This window comes from Pan paniscus, chromosome 18 (genome assembly GCF_029289425.2).
Source record: "Pan paniscus chromosome 18, NHGRI_mPanPan1-v2.0_pri, whole genome shotgun sequence".
Classification (NCBI taxonomy): Eukaryota; Metazoa; Chordata; class Mammalia; order Primates; family Hominidae; genus Pan; species Pan paniscus.
Window position 1 is genome coordinate 5,215,717 of NC_073267.2, and position 17,789 is coordinate 5,233,505.

Sequence of the window (17,789 nt, forward strand, 5' to 3'; positions counted from 1 at the left end):
TCCTGAGGGCGTCCGCTCACACAGCCACCTGCTCCCCCGCTCCCTCCTTCCCTTGTCAGCATGGCCACCGTGGGCCTGGCATCACCATGGGCCTGGCAGACAGTCCCTCGTGGGCTGCCTTTGTGCCATGAGCCCACCACTGCTGCCGACTCACCTGTCCCTCCCAGTACTGGAACCTTCTGGAACACCAGCACTAAAAGATAGGAGGCCCTGTGAGGTTGGCATCCCCCATCCCCCACAAGAGGCGCCCTCTACCAGGTGGCCCAGGCGGCTCTGTCCAGGCAGTGGTTCACACATATAAGCCCAGTACTTTGGGAGACCAAGGGGATAGATCACTTGAGCCCAGGAATTCAAGATCAGTGTGGAAAACATAGACCCCCTCTCTATAAAAAATAAAAAATTGGCTTGGGTGTGGTAGCTTGTGCCTGTGGTCCCAGCTACTCAGGGGTGCTGAGGTGGGAGGATTGCCTGAGCTGGGGAGGTCAAGGCCCACTCCAGCCTGAGACGCTGTCTCAATAAAAAAAAATACACACACACCCACCCACCCACTCCAGCCTGAGACCCTGTCTCAAGAAAAAAAAAATACACACACACACACACACACACACACACACACACACACACACACACACACACACACGGGGGAGAGAGAGAAGGCAGCTCCAGGAGTGCCACCAAAATGTAGGCAGACGGATTGGGGACCCTCTGCCTTCCCAAAGGGTCTTGGCACACATGCTGCGTGCAGCTCTGGTGTGCCGAGGCCCATGCAGCTTGCTGGGAGGTGCCTGGCTGGGGGTTCAGGCTCTAAGAGGCACTTTCCCCTTGGGTGGACTTGAGCCGGGTCAGGGAGAACTTCGCTTCTTTTGACTGCACTCTGTATTCCCATGAACCTCTGTCTTCTTGAGCCCAGCGAGTCCCTCTGTTGACCCCTGTCCTGAGCCATTATACCCCTAGATTGAAACGACAGTCAGCACCTTTCAGACGGCCCCGGCCTGCGCGTCGGTGGAAGGTGCCATGCAAATGTTACGATTCAGGTCAAGCTTCCAGAGCTGGGGAGTGCAGGTGTGATCTAGAACAGGGCTCACAGCCTCGGAACCCTGCTCTCGCCGCGGCCCCCGAAGAAAATAGACGCCCTTCACCGGAGAGTGGGGCCTAGGCCGTGTCTGCTGGGAGCCATGCGTCAGGGCTGGTGGCTGGGTGTCAGGCAGCCCTGAGGCCATGCTGGCCCCGTCCCAGGCTCTGCACCAGCACCATTGCCCAAGCCCCAGGGACGCCAGACCCATCCGGGGACAGCGCCCGGCGGCGTCGTGCAGGCCACAGTCTGGGCATTGGGGCTCTGTGGGAGGCTCCTCTCTTTGCCTTGCAGTAGCCATCCGGGGCTACTCTGAGCACGGGCTTGTTCTCACCCAGGGCCGCTCCCGACCCCTGCACCCTGGGTTGACGGAGTTCCACCCTAACCCAGCCGTAAGAACCTTGGCAGGACAGTGGCTGGCCACATCCCAGGAAACCGGAACCAGGGCAAGGGCAGGAGACCCAGAGGGCATCCACCGCGGTGCCGTGTCGCGCTCTGACTCGGGGCTGCAGCTCTGCTGTGGGTGTCCGGGGATGTGGGATCGTCTGTCCCAAGAGGGACACAGCGTATTTGGCACAGCTAGGGAGTACCCGGGCCCTTGGTGTGCTCACATCTGAGTGAATGCTGTTGTGGCCACAGGCGGCGGGAGTGGGGGTGCTGGATGGCCCAGCCCCTCTGGGGTTCCAGATCGGTAGGAGCGGGTGGCGTGGCACCAGGCATCCGAGTGTGACCCTCCTCCCTCTGCTCCCACCTGCAGGACGGCCCACCTCCATGGAGACGGCCCACGGCCTCGCCACCACCAGCCCCACCTGGCCTCCACTTGGTGGCCCCAGCCCCGATCCCAGCGCCGCTGAGCTGACCCCACTCTGAGAGCCTGGCCGAGCTGGCAGCATGGAGCCCTCGGCTCCCCAGACTTTGCCGAGGGGCTGCTCCGGACCCCGGTGTGAGCCGGCCTCTCCTGTCTGCATGCCCCCTGTGGCCACCAGGCTCCGAGGGGCCGTGGTGACTCTTGATCAAAGAGCACAGTGAACTGTCCCTTCTGAGTCTCCCTTTTCTACAGTTGATATATTTGTAACTGGTACAAGATGAAGGACAGCAGCTTTCCATCCCTAGTTCAGAGCCCCCGTTCCCCAGGGTCCTGTGGGCTGAGCGGCTGGGGCTGGGGCTGCCCACGTGTGGCCTCCGCTGGCTCTGCCTGCTCCTGCAACAGTGCGGTCCCTGCCCCGAGAACTCAGGAGGCCTGCAGAAGAGAATTGATTGGTGGTCGAAGCACCATCTTCACAGATGTTCAGGGGCAGTGGGGGGCTCCAGGCACGGTCAATGAAGGAAACAGTGCCTGTCCACCTACCCTGCGTGTCACTGTGGCGGCCTGGCTGTCGCTGGTTTTTGTCCTCTGCCGTGTTTGCGCGGCCTCAGTGCCCTCCCTGGTGCGTCTGCGCTGGGGCCCTCAGTGCTCGGGGCCTTGGGGTGCATGGGCGCCGCCCTGGGCAGCTAGAGTGTCTCAGCCCGGTGCTGGGCCTGGCCGAGGGGCGGAGGCACAGCTGCTTCCAGCAGCCAGCATTCAGTGGCCTTGTCACCAAGCTCCACACCTCCTCCTGGTGCTGGCTTTGGTGACATCACAAGGCCCCTCCAGGTGCAGGGGCTTCTGTTTGGCAGGCCCCTGCCAGGGAGGACCTGGTGGCCTCCTCATTCTCTTTTGCCATTGGAATGTCCCTTTGCGGTTCTCTTCTCTTTTTTTTTTTTTTTTTGAGACGGAGTTTCACTCTTGCTGCCCAGGCTGGAGTGCAATGGCTCAATCTCGGGTCACTGCAACCTCCGCCTCCCGGGTTCAAGTGATCGTCCTGCCTTAGGCTCCTGAGTAGCTGGGATTACAGGTGCCTACCAGCATGCTCGGCTAAGTTTTTTGTATTTTTAGTAGAGAAGGGATTTCACCATGTTGGCCGGGCTGGTCTCAAACTCCTAAGGTCATCCACCTGCCTCGGCCTCCCAGAGTGCTGGGATTACAGGCGTGAGCCTCCGCGCCTGGCCCCCTTGCAGTTCTCTCTGATTTGGTTTCTTCTATCGCAGGCTTCTGTGGCAGGACTGGCCCAGGGAGGAGGAAGCCAGCAGCACACCTGGGGAATGGGGTCCCGGCCGGGAGGCTTGGCCTCTGGGCGACCTCGTCCTGTTTTTTTTTTGTTTGTTTGTTTGTTTTTTTAAAGGTAAACCTCTTGGGCCGCAGATGGCAAAGGGAGTGCCTGGGCCTGGTGACCCAGGGCTGGATCCACCCCTGCAGAGCCCTGGGCCAGGCAGGTGTCTGCTGCTCCCCTGGCTCTGGAGGGCTGCCCTGCAGCTGGGCCTGGGGACAGGTCGGCTGTGGGGCAGCTCAGTACCCTCCCTGAGGCTCACGGTGGCTCCGAGCATGAGCTCTGCCTCCTGGGCGAGACCCAGCAGTGGACAGCACGGTCCTCACACCCAGCTCCCTGCACACCCAGGCCAGCCACCCCTCCCGCTCGTGCACAGGCACGCAGATGCGCTCACACGTACACGCTCACAAATGCACGCCCACTTGCACATGCTCACGCACACGTTCACACATGCACACTCACGCTCACATGCTGTCACGCATACACACACGCACATACTCATGCACATGTTCCCATGCATGTGTGTGCACTCGGACCGAGCATCTCCCACGCACCTCTACCCCACCCCAAGCACCTCTCTCCCCCCATGCACCTCTCCCCAACAACACACAGCCCCCTGCACCGCCCGCCCCCCGCCCCCACCAAGGCCCCAGCCTCTGGCCATCAGTCCTGGTGCCAGAGCTTTGGGTGAAGTTCGGGCCGCAGAGTGGCCCGCTGGGACTCCCTTGTGCTGCCGTCTGATGTGCTCAGATGGGCTCATCGTTGGTTCGTTTTTACTGTATATTTATAGTAATAAAATCATGCAGCAATATCCTGTCTGCTCCTTCCTCCGGGTGCAGCCCTCAGGATTGTGGCTGTTTCCTGACCTGGAGTTTTGCCGCTGGGTGGTTGGCGGTGGCTCCCGCACCGTGGCAGCTCCACGGCCTCTGCCTGGCTTCCCTCTGGGGTCAGGGCAGTGAGCAAGGTGAGGGCTAACAAGAACGGGCAGCTGCCAGCCATCCCTGTCAGGGCTAGTTGTCTGGTTGGAGGGAAGCCACACCCTCCAGATTGGGCTCTCTCATGAACAGGTGGTTGGGGAGCCCAGGGCCTCCAGGTTTGTGAGTTGTCGCTCTCAAGGCATTTGCTGAGCACCTGCTGTGCGTCAGTGGAGGCAGAAGAGCTGAGGCCCCGGCCCTGGCCCCAGGCGCCTGCCTTCCAAGCAGTGAGATGCCCAGCAGCTAATCAGAATCCTGCCAGGTTTGGTTACTATTAGGAAGAAAGTCAGCATGGTGGTGAGATGAAACCGTACAAGGTCTCATTTAACTGGGTGGCAGGGAGGGCCTCTCTGAGGAGACTTAAACAGCCCTGAGGGCTGAGGAGGAGCTGGCCCTGGAAGAGTGTTCCAGGTGGCAGGAGTGAGCCTGATGTGTCCCCTGGGGACGGAGCCCCTGGCTGGAGTGAAGGGTGCTGGACAGATACTGAAGAGCTTGTAGGGGCTGCTGGAGTGTTTTTATAAGGGGGAGTCAGTTCTAAGAACAGGTTTCCAAGCGGAGAAGCAGTGCTAGCACCCTGCGGCTGGCGTGTGGAGGCCGGACGGCGGGAGCAGGTCTAGCTGCCCATGGTTGTGGGCTCACAGGCTGGAGCCCGGCCCCAGGCCTCTGCACAGCCCCTGCTCCCCTGCCCAGGGAGTGGCCAGTGCCCCAGGGCACCCACCACACCACTGCCTACCACTCAAGGCCCCAGCTCCTTTGCATGCAGGTCAAGCTGCCACCATGGCCCTTCTTTGAAGACTGTGAGGGTGGAGGGAGAGCCCGTGTTCTAGCCCATCAGTCCCTGCCCCGAGAAGGCTGCCACCCATGGGCCCTGCAGCTGCTCTGACCTGCCTGGGTCTGGCCCCATCCCAGTGTGGGTAGAGGGGTGCCCAGGGTGTCAGACGGGTGCTTGCATGGGCCAGATCGGCTCCCCCTCTGTACCTCCCAGAAGACCCAGCACTTGTATTGATGTCTGGTCTCGGGGAGGGGCTGGAGCAAGGGGAGCCTCTCCTCCTGTGCCCCTGCGTCCCACGGGCCCTGGGCGCTGGCTGGGCTTGGCTGCCTAGGGGTGGGGCCCTCTGGGTGAGAGGACCCTTCCCCTTGCTGCCCTCTCGCCTTCTCACCTGGTCGCTCACTCTGGAATCTGGACTTCCCCTGCTGCTTGCAGCTGTCCCATGTGACCCCTGACCCACTGGTGGCCACAGGAGGAGAGAGAGGTGCCCTCTCTGGGTCCTTATTCTCCACATCTGAGGCCACCACGGACCTAACAGGTGAGTTTCCAATGCCCACCCTCTCCCTCTCTCTTCTGCCTGCCTCCACTGAAGGCAGCCTTCTCTGTGCCAGCGAGCTCGGCCTCACAGCACAGCTCTCCCGAGGCTATGCCCCAGCCCTGGGCACCCATGCTGTGAGTGCAGGCAGGGGGGTTCATGTGCTCAGCAAATCCATTCCCCTGGTGGGGAGGAAAGTGGCCCTGGGCCCTGCTGCTGGTGAGGTGAGCCTTGCCATCATGGAGTTCAGGGGACCTCGCTCTGCCTTGGGCTGTTTCTGATGCTTCTGAGCCCCAGAGACATCTCCAGTACAAACACAAGGTAAGTGGTAAGTACCTCAGGCCCTTGTGGAATCGGGATTCTGCCTCTGTCATCAACTGCCAGGTGTACTTAGGCAAGTTATGTCCCTCTCTGAGCTCCAAGTTCCTCATCGTAAATTGGGGAAACCCCTCTTCCCTCCACAGTACCTGGCACAGGGTGCCTGGCTTGGAGGATGCTGGAAAGCTCCAGCCCCGGAATTTAAGTCACTTTCTGCCCAGCAAGCTGGGTCCACAGATCCCCAGAGCTCCCGGTCGTCCGCCCTGACCCAGCGTGGACTCGGGGACTGGGGCACTCAAGCCCTGCCAAGCCCTGCTCCCCGTGCTGTCCTGGATCGAGCCGGCCAGCACGGTGGCTAGGTCGGGACAGCTGTCGTGCATGGTAGGCGAAGACCATCTCCCTCCGGGCTTGGGTCCGGTGGCGCTGGCGGAGCAAGGCTCCGGGGCATCTCTCGCTCGTGTGGTCGTGCCAAGGGTGCCATTGCGGATGGACGGGGCCATGCGGGCCGGGTCGGCCTCCTGGGGAGAAACGGGTGAGCACAAGGGGATCGGCGCCATCGAGGGTGGAGAAACCGCAGGGATTTTCGGCTGTCCGCTTTGGGGCGCCAAGGAAGATGTTCGTCGCCCACAATGTGAACCTTGAGCCACCACGGCACCGACCAGTCGACTAGGCTCTCCCGTCGGAGGCGGGGCCGCCGCCCAGGGTGTGCGACTATTGGGTGACGGCTGACGCGCACCGCCCTCCTTTGCACACCGCCCGCTGCACCTCTCGACGACGCACCGCGGCGCTGCGAGGGGCTCGGTCCCGGGGCGCGCCGGCGATTGGCGGGGGAACGGGACCCAGGGGCGCGGCCGCCCGCGGATTGGCGAGGCACGGCGGGGGCGGGCTCGCGCATGCTCTTAAGTGGCAGCGGCGGGGACGGGGTCAGTGCCAAGATGTCGACGGCGGCGGTTCCGGAGCTGAAGCAGATCAGCCGGGTGGAGGCGATGCGCCTAGGGCCGGGCTGGAGCCACTCGTGCCACGCCATGCTGTACGCCGCCAACCCTGGGCAGCTCTTCGGCCGCATCCCCATGCGCTTCTCGGTGCTGGTGAGGACGGGCGAGGGCGAGGGCGAGGGCGAGGGCGAGGGCGAGGGCGAGGGCGCGGGCGCGGGCGTCCGTCGACCCCGCGGCTGTGACCCGCGCTCCCTTGCAGATGCAGATGCGTTTCGACGGGCTGCTGGGCTTCCCCGGGGGCTTCGTGGACCGGCGCTTCTGGTCGCTGGAGGACGGCCTGAACCGGGTGTTGGGCCTGGGCCTGGGCTGCCTGCGCCTCACCGAGGCCGACTACCTGAGCTCGCACCTGACCGAGGGCCCACACCGCGTCGTGGCGCACCTGTACGCGCGGCAGCTGACGCTGGAGCAGCTGCACGCCGTGGAGATCAGCGCGGTGCACTCGCGCGACCACGGCCTGGAGGTGGGGCCGCCGCCCGGGCCCCGCCCCCCGCCCCGGGGTTTGGCTCTGGCCCCGTGGAAGGCACCGATGGGTAACACGTCTCCTGAGGGTCCCCTGGCCGGGCTGGGTCGGGTGTCGCTGTCTCCAGCAATGGGGTGGGGAGAGGGGTCTGGGGCTGGGAGGCCGGGAAAGGAGGGGCGGGGGTGGGGGCCGGGGCTGGGGCTCCCTCAGGGCTGTGTTACATCCGCCTTGCTGCCTGCCATTGCCAATCCTGGGAGTGGGGGAGTGGGATCGGTGGGGAGGAAGGGATGGGGGAGGAGCGGGGATTGCTTGGGGAGTTGGGAAACTTGAGCACAGCGGGGGTTGTAAAACTTGGGAACCTCATGGGGGGCGTGAAGGCTCTTGGGATTTGTGCTTTGTGGTCTGGAAGGGCTGGACTCCGGGTGTTCAGGCTTCGTTGGGTGGACGGGGAGCATGGGGTGCGGACCCCGGGGTGGGGTGGCCTGGGTACGAGGGGGGGAGTGCATGGGGTCAGCCTCCACACTTGCTTGGGGAGGAGGGGGCTGCAATTGCTCCGAGGGAGCTGGCTGGCTTCTGCCAGGCCCTGCGTGGGTCTCCCATTAAGTCCTTGGCAAAGCTGGCTGCTCGTACCCTGGCCTCATAGCTTCCAGGCCCCTCCTGCTGGAGGTGCCATTGTGTGGCAGGCCTGGCCCCAACCCCTACCTCCTGTCTGCGCAGGTGCTGGGCCTCGTGCGGGTCCCGCTGTACACCCAGAAGGACCGAGTCGGAGGCTTCCCCAACTTCCTGAGCAACGCCTTCGTGAGCACGGCTAAGTGCCAGCTCCTCTTTGCCCTCAAGGTGCTCAACATGATGCCCGAGGAGAAGCTGGTTGAGGCCCTGGCTGCAGCCACCGAGAAGCAGAAGAAGGCCCTGGAGAAGTTGCTCCCGGCCTCCTCTTGAGGGCTGCCTGAGCTGGTGGCACCCTTCCCTGGGCCGGAAGACTGGGAATTCCTGCTAAGTGTGGCTTCTAGAGTGTTTGTGTGTACCCCGCTTCTGACTGCCTAGGGCGAGTGGGCATCCTGTCATCTCCACTGTCCCAAGCAGTCACTAGGTGGCGGCCGGGCCAGCTGGAACCCAGCCCATCCTCTCAGGCAGAGCAGGGTGGTCCGGGCACACTGGGCCTGCCTCTCCAGCCTCAGGATGCTCCTGTTTATCCTGGGCTCAGACCCTCCTCTTGTACGTCTCATCACAGCTGGTAGAGACCCAGGAGTGCCTGATTGTCCCACAGGGGTGGCGCACAGCTCTGGGATCACTCAGAAGATGGGATGTGTGGGTGGAGGATGCCTTGTCTCGGTCAGCTCATTCCTGCCTCCTTCCTGAGCCAGTTCAGGGCCTGGGGGAGAGCCAGCTTGGGGTAGGAAGTTAATCTTGTTAATTTGGGTTGTTGTTGGATTTACTTTGCTAGATTTTCTCTTTCACCACGTGTGAACTGTGGGTGAGGTTTCAAAGTAGCTTCACCCCACGTGGCTTGGTTCCCAGGGACAGTCAGGGCCTCAGGGGCCCAGCTATGTACAACGAAGCTGTCGAAGGAGAAGACAATAAAGTCGCTCCGCAGCTGCTCTGTGTGTTTCTCAGCTGCTCTGTGTGTTTTGGTTCTGGATGGAACCAGCTCAGGCCCCCTGCCCTAGGTGGGGGAGGGAGGAGCTGCCCCAGCCAGGGGCACGTTCCCCAGTGTTTACTGGGGGCACTCCCAGCATGAGTGCTGTGCCCATCAGCCAGGTTGGGGCGTCTGGGCCGAGACCTTCAGGGCAGGCTCCCCTTCCTGATCCTGGTGGCCCTGGCTGCACCTGGGCTGACCTGCTTTGCTTTGCAAACCCACCATTCCCCACTGTCTGCAAGCAGCTCCAGGGGATGGTGTGGAAGTACAGGCTTACTGTGCAGAAGGACAGTAGCAGAGCCATCCCTCGTGGTCTCCTACAGCCCCACATCTGGAAAGACTCCAGCAGCATCGTCAGAAAATTTGCACAGCCCATGTCTGGCCTGGTGAGGGAGGCAGTGTGCCCAGCTCCATCTCAGAGCTCGGTGTGAGAGCAGCACGTCCCGGGGGAGGCCCTGTGCTACGGCGGGCTGGGGATGTTCTTGGCTCTCAAAGCCTTATCTTGAGTTGTCTGGGCTCCAGGAGCAAAAGACACACCCCTGAACAGCAGAGGACAGGGCAGTCAGGGTTGCTGCATTGGCCAGTGCCACATGTCATGTGACCAGAACTGAGCCCTTCACTAGCTGTTCTTAAATTTTATTTTCCAAAAAATGGCATTTTCCAGGTGCCCCAGTCCTCACTCGTAAGGTCCCACCTCAGTTGGCACCTGTGTGTGTATATGGATACACTTTCCCCCCAGGGCCCTGCCTGGTATGGGTCAGGGCAGCCCATGAACTCTGGGGCCTCACCACGAGGTTCTGGGTGAGGCCCTCGTCCCGCCTCAGTGCTGGCCCGAGCTGCCGAGCCAGGGCCGCAGCCCCCGTCTTGCCTCTGTCTGCCGGCTGCTCCCGGGGCCTGATCCTCTGGCCCCCACTGGGCCTGGGCTGCACGTGGCAGCTGCCTGCTCACTGTCCTCCTCACTCCCTGGCACACAGCTTCAGGGTGGACCAATCACCCAACGTCAGATTCTGAAAGAAAAAGCCCCGGTGAGAAGGGAGGGGGACAGGTGGGTGCATACCCACACCTGCAGCCGCCCAGACAGGCCCTGCTGCTCCCACCACGCGGGATCCAGGCTGGCAGACACTCACCGGCCCGCGGGCTAGGTCTCCCGCCACTTCTTCCCGTTCAGCACCTGCAGCTTCTCCAGGCTCTGGGTCACTAAGCACAGTGCTTGCCCTGAGGAATGATGACCTTGAGCCTCTCCCGCCCAGGCTCAGGAGGGCTGGGTGGTGCTGCCGCGGGGTCCCAGCTGCAGGATGTGACCTGCCCCTCACCCGTTATGGCCCCAGCCCCGAGGTCAGCCTTGGGGTAGAGAGACACAAACCCGCTTTCCCTGGAAAGGGGTCCCTTTGCCTCCCTCGGAAACAAAAGGAGCGCTCAGTCGTCTGGTCCCCGGAGACTCACCCATCTCACGGACACGGTCCTCCAGGGCTCCCGAGAGCTCGGGGAGGCTCATGGCCTGCAGGGACGCTTGCCAGCCCTTGGAGTCTGTGGTGCAGGGACCGAGTTAGCTGGGGGTCTGTGTCCCCACAGGCCCTGCTTTATTCTGAGCCCATGCAACCAGGAGAACCTGCTTGGATCAGAACCTCCCTACCCACCTGACAGTGTCTAAGCAACCTCCCAAGGCCGAGGCTGGGAAGCCCTGTTGTGCCCTTCCTCCCACAGGCTGAGCAAACACTACGAGGCCCGGGTCAGCCCGAGAGAAGACAAAGCTCTGCCGGTGGGGACCCAGGTCTGGGCCCTGGCTGGAGGCTACAGAAGTCGCTGGCGGTCTCAGCACAGCACAGCCAGCCAAAGCACAGGGCCTTTGTCGAGTACCTCCTACCCCTGGGGGATAGGCAGTTTTCCTGTCACAGATGAGGAAGTGGGCTTGGGTCCCCAGGGCCCCCTCTCCTCGGACTCTGGGATCATGTGCACACAGGGACCTGGGAGGGTGGCTGCCGGCCGGAGAACCAGGCCAAGCCCACTGGGTCAAACCTGGCTTCAGGGCTCCCCCACCTTCCCCTCTGCCCAGTGCGGAGTCAGGCCACTGGTCTTACCAGCTGGGGGGACGGCTAGGCCCAGAGTGGCTGCACCAAGGGGCTGGTCCCGCCTCACTCGAGTTGACAGCTCAGCTTGACAGGCTCTGCCAAACACAGAAACAAATGTTGGTGAGAGCAGAGGCCTGGCCGCCGCAGAGCCCCCACCTCAGACCTTCAAGGGGAGGGAGGGGCTCAGCCCTGTCCTTGCAGCTGGCCCTCATGGGCTGGGCCAGTGCCCCATGAGGCTGCACTAAAGAGCAGGAGGGCGACCGGTGCAGATTCCGGGACCCGACTCCTGCCTGGGTCTGCCTGCAGGAAGGAAGGGCCTGATGAAATGGGGGTGGGGTGGCTCCAGACCCTGAAATCCACCCCTCAGTTACAAAATCAGGAGGAAAGGATGTGTGGGGGCGCAGGGACCAGGTGGCTGACCACTGGAGACCCAGCCCAGGGCAGCTCAGAGCCACTCACCGCAGCTGGTCCAGGACGAGGGCAGCATCCCGGGCCAGGGCCCACGTCTCCTGCAGCCGGGCCTGGAGGTCCTCGCGGGCGCGGTCCTGCTCCAGCAGGCAGCTCTCCACCACGGCGCGCAGCTCCTGCTCCTGGCACACCTGGCCCCGCACGGCCTCTACCTCCTCGCAGCGCTGCAGGGGGGTGGGGGGCGCAGGGAGGCTGGGAGGTGGCCGGGCAAGCCAGACCCTTGGCCACGGCCCTGTCCTGTGTGTGGGGCCCTCTCCCCCCTGCATCCACCTGACCCCTCCACACAGCACCCACCTTTTCTGTCAGAGATGGGGCCAACTCAGGGGTGTCACCCTGCCCCCCCATCCCCCACCCAGCCACTCACCTTGTGCAGCTGGATGGCAAGCTCCTGCATCTCAGCCTCCAGCCGGTCGGCGTAGGCCAGCTCCAGGGCATCCCCGGGTGGGCGGGCACTGCTGTGCCAGCGGGCAATGGCGGACGTCATCTTCCTCTTGGGCCCAAACAGCCTGCGGGGGGAATGTGACCAGGATATGCCTCAGCGTCCCAAGAGCGCTTACGTGAGTGGGAGTTTGCCCCAACCCCGGGCTGAGGGCCAGAGCGGCCCTTCTGGACGCACGTGATGCCAATTTCCTTCAGGTCGCTCTCAGTGAGGGTCAGAAAGATGCGGAGGTCCACGTCCTGCTCCTCAAACACCTGCAGGTACTTCAGACACCCGATCTGCTCCAGCAGTGCGGCAAGGTCCTGGCAGGCACAGGGGACAGGTTGGGGGAGGTAGCGGCTGACGACGAAGCAGAGACGCTTTCCTCCACTCGGAGCCCCACCACTTCCCCAGGCTCAGAACCAAGACAGTGCCTTGTGTGTGGCGCCCAGGCTGTCCCCTCCTACTCTGGTGGCTCAGGCAGGGCAGGATGTTGCAGGCAGGTGAGTCCTCACACTGTGGTCGGCCACGTGGGGACAATGTATGTTCATCACCAGAAACTGGCCTCCTCCTCCCACACATGCTCAGTTCTGTGAAGGGACGATGGAGCTGCTGATCTCGACAACGCTTTGTAGGCGGAGAGCGCTGCTCTCTAATTCTAGAGTCTCGGTGTCGGATGTTCTGATTTCCACTTGTCTAAGCGCAGCTCTTCTCCGAGTTCACCTGTCTGGAGTTCACCGAGCTCCCTGGATGTAAGATCTGTGTTTCTGATCCACTGAGATGGTCAGGCTGTTTCTCACCCATCGTTTCTGCTCTCCTTCTGGAATGCCACTGTATGGGGTGGTGTCAGTGTGCTTGAGGGGGTCACAGATTTCTGTTATTTTTTTTTACTCATTCTTTCTGTTCCTCAAGCTAGATGATCTCAGGTGACCTGTGTTCACAAGTTGTCTGACTCTTCTGCCTGCTCAATTCTGCTGTGAGCTCGTCTAGTGATATTTTCATTTCAGTTTACTTTTCAACTCCAGAAATCCTACTTTTGAGAGTTTATTGCTTTTAATGGAGAAACAAATGTTACTCTGACATTTTCTTCAAGCTATTTTCTGAAAGAAACATACTTAGGACACTACCCTGACCAGACTCCACTCAGCGTATGTTGAAGGGACCGAGACGTGTGCCTGCTCACTGAGCCAGGGGCTGCAGGGAGAAGCCGGCAAATCCAAGGCTCTACTGAACAGCAAAGCCAGTGCTTTAACAAATAACCAGCCAGGCTGGGCACGGCACCAGGCCAGGTGTGGTGGCTCACGCCTGTAATCCTAGCACTTTGGGAGGCTGAGGCGGGCGGATCACGATGTCAGGAATTTGAGACCAGCCTGGCCAACATAGTGAAATCCCGTCTCTACTAAAAATACAAAAAATTAGATGGGCATGGTGGCGGGTGCCTGTAATCCCAGCTACTTGGGAGGCTGAGGCAGGAGAATTGCTTGAACCCAGGAGGAGGAGGTTGCAGTGAGTCGAGATCGCGCCACTGCACTCCAGCCCAGATGACAGTGGGAGACTCCGTCTCGAACAAACAAACCAAATAACCAACCAGAGCATCCCTCTGCCTCTCCTCTCCGTGCCTCTTCTGCCCACACAGGGTAGGAGAACTCAGCAGACACAGGTGAGACAGCTGAGCTGTGAGTCACACCTCTGATCCCTAAGGTAATGTGTGGTCAGAGGGACCACAGAAAGGAGGAGGATGGTGGCAGCTGTAACCATCACCAAGCACACACTGTGTGTAGTTCCTGTCTCTGCTTCAACCACATCTTGTCAGACTCCTGCAGGCAGCTCTGAGGTCAGGTGTGCTTTGCTTCTCCCCAGGCTCAGGGAGGCCAACTCCAGTATGGAAAGCAGGGAGACAGGTCCTTCCCGTGGAGTGGAACAGAGAAGCACTGCAGCGGGGCTGCCAGCCATGGAGCCGGCTGTGAGCCTGTGGAGCCTAACAGGCCATGGGGATGCCACCGCCATTCTGTTCTCCCAGCAGCGCCTGGCACGTCATATACACAACACATGCCTCCTAAGTCACAAAAAGTGTCGTCTCTGAGTGTAACCTCCAGTTTCACAAGCGGTCTTACCTGGGGTCCCGAGTAGGGGGCCCTCTGAGTCTGGGGGCTGGACTCAGCGAGAAAGCCTTCCCTGTCAGTTGCAGTGCGGGGAGGCCACTGGCTGTCAGGATTCTTGGTCTTCATGTAACTTTTAGCTTGTTTGCGAGCTGAGCTTTTACAGGCGTGATCCGAGTCCTGCAGTGAGAGGCATGCATCTGAAGGAGTGCGCGGGCTAACTTGAGAGCCTTCGTGAAACCCCCACCCGCCACACAGGGGCTTGAGAGGCTTCGTGAAACCCCCCACCCGCCACACAGGGGCTTGAGAGCCTTCGTGAAACCCCCCACCCGCCACACAGGGGCTTGAGAGCCTTCGTGAAACCCCCCACCCGCCACACAGGGGCTTGAGAGGCTTCGTGAAACCCCCCACCCGCCACACAGGGGCTTGAGAGGCTTCGTGAAACCCCCACCCGCCACACAGGGGCTTGAGAGGCTTCGTGAAACCCCCACCCGCCACACAGGGGCTTGAGAGGCTTCGTGAAACCCCCCACCCGCCACACAGGGGCTTGAGAGCCTTCGTGAAACCCCCACCCGCCACAAAGGGGCTTGAGAGGCTTCGTGAAACCCCCACCCGCCACACAGGGGCTTGAGAGGCTTCGTGAAACCCCCACCCGCCACACAGGGGCTTGAGAGGCTTCGTGAAACCCCCACCCGCCACACGGGCTTCCGGTGCGTTCGCTGTCGTCTGAGAAGCCAGACCCTGGACACAGCACGTCCCAGTGCAGCACACACGTGCAGCAGCTGCTTCTTACAGACATGCTCATCTTAAAGTAACTGGGGGATGTCAGGCATCCCAGCCAGGGACTGGCTATGGGAGACCAAGAAAGAAAGAATCCGTACCTCGTTGCTCTCCACAGAAGCTTCGCTGCTGAGCCCCTGGGCTCTGGCCAGGCCCTCGCTGCTGCTGCTGCTCTGGACGGGCCCCAGGTTGGCACAGAAAGCATGTTCCTCTGAGGGCGGGAAGACAGGGCGTCCGCCTGCAGCCCTCACCGAGGTGCTGAGCACCTCCACCAGGGCACTCCTTGGGGCCTGCAGCGGTTGCTTCCTTATATTTCAAACTTCCTGCCTGTCCTAAACCCTCCCCTCTATACAGACGGGCAGGGCTTCTGCCTTTTTGTTCACTGATAAATCCCAAGCACCCGCAGCAGTGCTTGGCACACGGTGGGCACTATGGAAACAGCTGCTGCACGGAGGTGCAGTTATAACAGACATTCCTACTGGGGCCTGCCCTGAAAGCCTCAGGGGCTCCCAAGCAAGGAGCTAAACCAGTTGCTGTGGAACGGCTCCCTTAAGCTGCACGGGGATGCTGGACCAGAAGCTTCTCCCATTCCTCACAAGAACCAGGGCCGTCCACACCTACCCCTTTCCTGTCCTCTGCTGGATGGCTGTGTCCAGCGCCAGGCCCAGGGGATAAGTGGGGATGGGCACACAGGAGCTCCAGGACCTGCCTGAGCCACGGGCCGGACAGGGATGGGGGTGCACGTACCCCGACTGCTGCTGCTGCTGCTGCTCTCCACGTCCCGCTCATTGATGGGGGAGGTGACATCCCGGCAGCAGAGGCCCTCTTCTTCCAGGGGGTTCTCGCCACTGCTGTTGAAGGTGACATAGCCGCGGGGAGGAGCCTGCTCTGTGTACAGAATGGGGCCTATAAGCCCAGGGAACTCCAAAGTGAAACCTCCTCAGAGGCCGAGGCCCAGGATGGAGGCAGGTGACTTCCCAGTCATGACGTCATCTACTTGCCCCTGCGACCTGGCATGGCTCTATCTGTGGTGTGTGGGTGGAAAAGACGCTCTGAGGGTCAGTCAGTGGCCCAGGCAAGTGCCTGGTGGGGCCAGGGCTGGCAGCCAGGACAAGCCTGGGCCCTCTCCATTTTCTTTTCCAAGGGGAAAACGTAGGAAATGGTCAGCTGTATTTACAGATGCCTGACCAGAGAAAACTATACCATTAGTGTTCCTTTTAGCAGGAGGTATCTAATGACCTCACATAGACACCCATTGACCAGGTGTCTTTATGTCCCTGTGACCTTTAACCATAGGCGCTTAGCGGGCCTCCTCCGGTCAGTCAACCCCGGCGAAAAAGAGATCTGGCTGAGCAGGAAGGAAAAAGGCCTTGAGCTAAAAATTAACAACAATAATATGAAATTACCTAACTCTACCTGCCTCTAAAACCAAGCAGAAAAAGGGGCATGCATACCAGGCAATTTCACTCCAGTCTTGCCCCTTTACATAAAAAGACTGACTTGACCAGTCATGGTGGCACATGTCTGTAATCTCAGCTACTTGGGAGGCTGAGACAGGAGGATCGCTTGAGCTCAGCAACTGGAGCCTTCAGTGAGCTATGATCGTGCCACTGCACTCCAGCCTGGGCTACAGTGAAACCCTGTCTCAAAAAAGAACCCAAAGGACTGGTTGATGGGACCAAGGGGAACTTACTTTCCTCTTTACGTATTTTCCTAGTTATGGAGAAGTTTTTATAATCAGCACATGCTATTTATCATTGCCCCCTAAACTTTTTTTGAGACAGGGTCTTGCTGTGTTATCCAGACTGGAATGCAATGGCACCATCATGGGTCACTACAGCCTTGACCTCCTGGGCTCAAGCAATCCTTCCACCTCAGCCTCTCATGTAGCTGGGGCTACAGGCATGGGCCACCATATCTGGCTAATTTTCAAAATTTTTTGTAGAGATAGGGTCTTGCTACATTGCCCAGGCTGGTCTCACAACTCCTGAGCCCAAGCAATCTTCCTACCTCAGCCTTCCAAAGTGCTGGGATTACAGGTATAAGCCACTGCACCTGGCCCCCCCAATTTTTTTTTTTTTTTTGAGACGGAGTCTTGCTCTGTCACCAGACTGGAGTGCAGTGGCACAATCTCGGCTCACTGCAACCTCCGCCTCCCGGGTTCAACCGATTCTCCTGCCTCAGTCTCCCGAGTAGCTGGGATTATAGGCACGTACTACCATGCCCGGCTAATTTTTGCATTTTTAGTAAAGACGGGGTTTCACCATGTTGGCCAGGATGGTCTCGATCTCTTGATCCACCTGCCTCGGCCTCCCAAAGTGCTGGGATTACAGGCGTGAGCCGCTGCACCCGGCCCCAAATTTCTTAATTACTGGCAAATAAAATATACGCACTTATAGAAAATTTAAATTTCACAAGGTATGAGAGGAGAAAACAAAAATCCCCTGAAATACCACACCTGAGACCACCACCATGATTACTTCTCTGTGGATACAGACAAAGAACCACACACAAGCGGCTTCAGACATGTATGATTTTGTTAAAGCATTTGTTGTACAGCTATATAGATTAATTACCAACCCAGCCCCAGGATGACAGCTTCCTTCCTGTCCCCACCACACCTCAGGCTGTAGCAGGTGGCAGGGACCTTTTGGAAGGAAGAGACTCTGCCACTCAGAACGACCAGCCCGGTGTCCCAGAGCCAGCGCTCACAGCTCAGCGGACGGGACACGGGCGGGCCCTCATACTGTGGTGGGGCTGGCCAGCAGCTCAAGAGAGGCCTTCCCAGTGGCCCAGTCAGCTCACCCTTCCCAGGATGATGGGAGAAGGTGGGTCTCCAGTTCCCAACCCAGCACCCAGGCTTGGGAAGACAGAAGTCTGCACATCTGCTTGTTCCTGGGGTCTTAGAAGGGAATTCAATTACTCGTGGACCCTTGGCTGAAACACTGTCTACTCTCACTCTTCCAGGTCCTGGCCTCAAAGAGGCCTTGCTCCCGAGAAGGACCAGCCACCAGGCCTGTGAGACCAGCAGCCTTGGCCTGGCTATGAGTGGGTGACAGCCATCAAAGGA

The 17,789-nt window shown here is 60.4% G+C and overlaps 3 protein-coding genes across 18 annotated transcripts in view; 2 read left to right on the forward strand and 1 right to left on the reverse strand.

Annotated features, from left to right (window-relative positions):
* Positions 1-4,009, forward strand: part of MGRN1 (mahogunin ring finger 1) — a 65,340-nt gene extending 61,331 nt beyond the window's left edge. For 2 of the 4 annotated variants that reach the window (XM_034939729.3, XM_034939731.3), the window contains one exon: positions 1,830-4,009. In XM_034939729.3, coding sequence (XP_034795620.3) covers positions 1,830-1,942 — 113 coding nt within the window. In that variant the 3' untranslated portion in view covers positions 1,943-4,009. The remainder of the gene's footprint in view (positions 1-1,829) is intronic. The other 2 variants (XM_034939733.3, XM_034939734.3) reach the window with 1 other exon arrangement.
* Positions 4,010-6,560: 2,551 nt separating this feature from the next.
* NUDT16L1 (nudix hydrolase 16 like 1) lies at positions 6,561-8,847 on the forward strand. 3 transcript variants are annotated; one of them, XM_034939738.3, is made up of 3 exons: positions 6,561-6,882; positions 6,989-7,319; positions 7,967-8,847. In XM_034939738.3, the coding sequence occupies exons 1-3, from the start codon at positions 6,688-6,690 to the stop codon at positions 8,059-8,061; spliced, it is 621 nt and encodes a 206-aa protein (XP_034795629.1). In that variant the 5' UTR covers positions 6,561-6,687; the 3' UTR covers positions 8,062-8,847. The 3 variants fall into 3 exon arrangements, with proteins under 3 accessions (XP_034795629.1, XP_034795628.1, XP_034795627.1); XM_034939737.4 differs by having other exon boundaries at positions 6,989-7,249; XM_034939736.3 differs by lacking the exon at positions 7,967-8,847 and having other exon boundaries at positions 6,989-7,594.
* Positions 8,848-9,505: 658 nt separating this feature from the next.
* ANKS3 (ankyrin repeat and sterile alpha motif domain containing 3) overlaps positions 9,506-17,789 on the reverse strand; it is a 38,668-nt gene continuing 30,384 nt past the window's right edge. For all 11 annotated transcript variants that reach the window (XM_034939720.3, XM_055099885.2, XM_034939722.3 and 8 more), the window contains 10 exons: positions 15,467-15,607; positions 14,821-14,930; positions 13,955-14,119; positions 12,039-12,163; positions 11,787-11,928; positions 11,414-11,586; positions 10,964-11,049; positions 10,329-10,412; positions 10,013-10,100; positions 9,506-9,892 (listed from right to left, as the gene is read on the reverse strand). In XM_034939720.3, the coding sequence (XP_034795611.1) occupies positions 10,024-10,100; positions 10,329-10,412; positions 10,964-11,049; positions 11,414-11,586; positions 11,787-11,928; positions 12,039-12,163; positions 13,955-14,119; positions 14,821-14,930; positions 15,467-15,607 (1,103 nt within the window). In that variant the 3' untranslated portion in view covers positions 9,506-9,892; positions 10,013-10,023. The remainder of the gene's footprint in view (positions 9,893-10,012; positions 10,101-10,328; positions 10,413-10,963; positions 11,050-11,413; positions 11,587-11,786; positions 11,929-12,038; positions 12,164-13,954; positions 14,120-14,820; positions 14,931-15,466; positions 15,608-17,789) is intronic.